Below are 4,472 nucleotides of genomic sequence, written 5' to 3' on the forward strand. Positions count from 1 at the left end.
TTGAGGTGCTGGAGCGTGTCCAGAGAAGGGCAACGAGGCTGGTGAGGGGTCTGGAGAACAAGTCTGATGAGGAGCGGCTGAGGGAACTGGGGTTGTTCAGCCTGGGGAAAAGGAGGCTGAGGGGAGACCTTACTGCGCTCTACAATACCTGAAAGGAGGTTGTAGCAAGGTGGGTCTCTTCTCCCAAGTAACAAGCGATAGGACGAGAGGCAATGGCCTCAAGTTGCACCAAGGGAGGTTTAGATTGGATATTAGGAAAAATTTCTTCACCGAAAGGGTTGTCAAGCATTGGAACAGGCTGCCCAGGGGAGTGGTAGAGTCACCATCTCTGGAGGTATTTAAAAAGACGTGTAGATGTGGTTCTCAGGGAGATGGTTTAGTGGTGAACTTGGCAGTGCTAGATTAATGGTTGGACTTGAGGATCTTAAAGGTCTTTTCCAGGCTAAACGATTCTATGATTCTGTATGGCATGGCCATATGGTTTGATGTAATGTCAAAAGAAGAATGCCCCTTGCTTTAGATCTTGCTTTCTTTACAGTGTGAATGAATAACCAATGTAAGCTGTAACCTGTCAGCAGCTTGTTTTCAAGACATTGGTGTTTTATTATCCATGAACTATGTACAAGCCTGTACCCTGCAGGACCGGCTATATGCTCTTCTCTGCAAATTTTTTGCTCCCATTGTCCTCATTATTATTGATGACTTAGGCAGGGAGAAACTTTGTCGGGAGAGAAAACAAGGAAGTCCAGAGTGATTATGCTCCTTTAAGAAAGTTGTTACCCTTAAAATATTTCCGTTGTCATTATACTTGCTGTTTTGAATTTCAGGGGAAGTTTATAGCAACCTTTAAATACAGTGGCTATTACTACGGACTTGGAAGAGACACTGTAGAATCAATTGCCAGAGAGGGTCTTGCAACCTGTGTTCACTTAGAAATAGAGGTAAGGATTACTTATTGCCTAACCATTTTTGAATGAGTCATTCTGTGAGAACTGTCCTGGGGAGGAATTCATGCAGCTTGACTAAGGTTTGTTTCAGCTGCCTAGACACAGCCGCTTAGTGACACGAGACATCCTGTGGCTTTCTGCCCAGCCTACAGCTGCTGCTGATACATTCGAACTAGTTGTGTGGGCTGCATTACAGTCACTGGAGATACAGTTGTTAGGTCAGATGAACGGCATTTTTAACTCCACTGCCTGTATCAAGTAGCTCTCCATTGTCTATACGTGAACTTCACCACTCCCTTTATAGACACCCACATTTAGTCAGATGGATTCTTCTGCTGGCTTCTTAAAATTTCCTGGCCTAATTTTTCAATCTTCAGCAGCCTCATCTCCCCACCACATCACGAATACTTTCCATTACAGTATCCTCAGCTTTTCAACCATGTGCTTTCTACCCATCTGCAGCTTATAGTGGGTCTAGTCTAGAGCTGCACACCTACTGATCACCCCTAAAAGAATGCCATGCTTCTTTGCTGATGAAGCAATGGAGAATGCATGCAGGCCTGAGGCAATACTTTTGGGCAGAACTATTAAAAGATGTAATCTCTTTGAGGGATTACTTTACCTTCTCTGAGATTTGTCAGGTGGACATGCACAGATGGCAGAATCTCAGAAGTCTTGCTGCGTTAAGAAACTAGGTCACAAACAAAGAGTCAAAACCTATCTTTTGGAATCCCGAAAGAATAACTTTTTAGCTAATTTTCTAATTATGTACTTCTCATTATCTTAGATCAAGATTTACTAGCTAGGGGTTGAGGTGACAAAAAGGAAAGGCATGCTACATTTCCTTCCACATTCTTTCTACAAAATAAGCTCCATCTATACGAGCTTCCAACATGAGAGACTCTACGGAGTGCCCAGAATGTGATACTGAGTGTTGCTGGGTTTCACTGTGTTTGTAGGGCTCAGCTCTACCTCTGGGGGATTACTACAAGTTAACATCGCTACTACACTCCATGATAGATGGGGCAAAAAATAATAGATATAAAAAAGAAATGTAGGAGACTGCAGTGCTAACATAGGATCCTAAGCTGTGCATCCAGAGTTAGTAGAATGACTAGGGAGACTTGAGCAAAAATTGATACTAAATTTAATTAATTTTAGGATGTTTATTTTGTTTGTGAAACTGATGATCAAGAAACTAGTTTTCAGTTAAGAACCTTAGTGTTCATGAGGAGTTTTAGTCCCCTCTGGCCCAAATAAATTTGTACACATTTACTGGCTTGCATATAAATGTACAAATAACAGAATAGCAGCATGTCAGTGCTAAAAAATTAGTAGCTCCTTGCTCAAATGGTCCACAATTTAATGCTGCAATCCTGCTCTTAAGTGCCTGTTACTTGACTAATATTAAACAGCAAATTAATAACTTAATTTCTGTGTAGTTCCATTTTCTCTTTTTCCTCAGTCTCGTGAGAACTGTGAATCATCCTCAGTCTCCACTGATTGCAGTAGGCATTGAGTGTTTTTGTTGTCTTGCCAGACAGACCCTAAATTTACAAAGGAAGAAAAATAGGAGAAGATTAAATATGATGGAATGAGGTGCCTTTTAAAGCTGTCAATTCTTCACAAAGTAGATGTGTTATCAAATAATTTAGGAGAAAGAACTTAACGGAACGTCATGTTTATTCATAAGGAGGTTAACCCAGCGACATAGGCAGTGACCATAACTTCTGCTGGGTATTACCAAAGCTACTATTATGGACAGACAGCTACAAAACTCCTTTGTCACTGAAGTTTCAAGATCACTTAGTAATTATGCATAGTCTTGTATCACTGTGGACACTGTTAGCAGATGAGAAACAATAATGGTGAGTTATGTATCTGAATAGAAGTTATCGAAGTCCATTATCTTTTGCGAAGCTCATAACAAAAGTGATTTAGCACTATTAAAAGAAATTTTAATTATGGTCTGTGGGCTGAGACTAAAAATTTAGAGCTGTTCTCCCTTTAATCTAGATTGTATCTTTCACTGATAAAGGAGACTGACACAAATTTTAAAAGTTAAATCTTGCTGACTCTACACTTCCAGTTAGTGAAGCTGCTGCGATCCTGACATACAGTTTTATGTTGGAGTAAGCACATTTGCAGTGCTTTCCCTTTGTTTGTGTAGCCACCAGTACCTGCAGAGCAACTGAAGGAGCTGCATGTTCCAACCGAGAGTGTAGTTGAAGAGTGGCTAATGTGTCTCATTATGCTTCCAGAAATAAAAGTACCACTTGTCTCCTGCCAAAGACCACTCTCTATTGCACTTGTTGCTGGTTATCCAGTCATTCAGGCTGGGGAGTCAAAGAAAGTAGGATGTAATACTAGTCACATCTTTTCTATAACCACATGCTGTTAACTGAAAAAATTGAGGTGCTTTAGCTATGTTAAATGAATGGATGTCTTCAACTCAGGTAGTCCTTCGATCTTTCTTGACCTCGTATGCAAATTCAGGAAACTCAAATTTTACTCCTTTTTTATTTTCCAAATCTTTCTTTGGTTTCAAACTGTTAACTCCTGTATTCTCCCATTCTTTATTTTAAGGTCACTTTCCTTATACTCTCTTTATGTCATATTAGACAGTCACTCATCCTATTGTCTCTGTACAACAAATTTATTGGGCACACCAGAAGCTTTCTGTATCTCTTCCTTTTTTCTCCTCCCTGCTCATCCCAGACTATTGATGGGCTGCCTTCCTATTCCTACATAGTTCTGGGACATATGAATCATTCGTTACATTATTTCTTCATCAGAAAGAGAATTCATTCATGGTGCAACTTCAGATGAGGAGAGTGTTACTAGGCTGGACTGTGGGTCTGCTTTCTGCTGGTGTTCCAATCTCTGAATAATTACAGGCCTAGCTGAAAGTAGGTGGTCACATAGCTGGATGCAAAGATTTCTGTGCCCCACATTCTCCCCTTTAGTTTTCACCAAAATGAATAGTATTTCCCCAGAATCACTCCCTGAAATTTTTACAATGTCTCAAAGTGCTGTTCCATACTTAGAATGCTACAACCAGGAAAAAAAAAAATAGTAAGTGTTCAGCCTATTGTTGTTTTCTGCATGGTTTTGCTTGTATTTGACTATATTTTAGAATTATTCTGGAGAATCCCAGTTTTAAGGATGTGATGGTCAGTTCTGATGAACTAATGAACAGTGCTCAGATTTGACATATTAGTCGCTCTCTGTTCCTACCCACTTTAGTGAAGAAGGTGTATTATCCCATGGAGCAGATCATCTTGAGCGCCATCGCACGGCACGTACAGGACAACCAGGTGATCAGGCCCAGTCAGCATGGGTTTAGGAAAAGCAAGTCCTGCTTGACTAACCTGATCTCCTTCTATGACAAGGTGACCCGCTTAGTGGATGAGGGAAAGGCTGTGGATGTGGTGTACCTAGACTTTAGTAAAGCCTTTGACATCACTTCCCACAGCATTCTCCTGGAGAAACTGGCTGCTCATGGCTTTCACGGGCATACTTTGT

The 4,472-nt window shown here is 40.7% G+C and overlaps 1 protein-coding gene across 1 annotated transcript in view; it reads left to right on the plus strand.

Moving 5' to 3' along the window:
* The window catches only part of LRGUK (leucine-rich repeats and guanylate kinase domain containing), a 55,580-nt gene that overhangs the window by 26,727 nt on the left and 24,381 nt on the right, over nt 1-4,472 (plus strand). Inside the window, exon 13 of the mRNA XM_009328698.1 lies at nt 828-941. Coding sequence (XP_009326973.1) covers nt 828-941 — 114 coding nt within the window. The remainder of the gene's footprint in view (nt 1-827; nt 942-4,472) is intronic.

The sequence above is a fragment of the Pygoscelis adeliae genome, unplaced genomic scaffold (genome assembly GCF_000699105.1).
Source record: "Pygoscelis adeliae isolate BGI_AS28 unplaced genomic scaffold, ASM69910v1 Scaffold207, whole genome shotgun sequence".
Classification (NCBI taxonomy): domain Eukaryota; kingdom Metazoa; phylum Chordata; class Aves; order Sphenisciformes; family Spheniscidae; genus Pygoscelis; species Pygoscelis adeliae.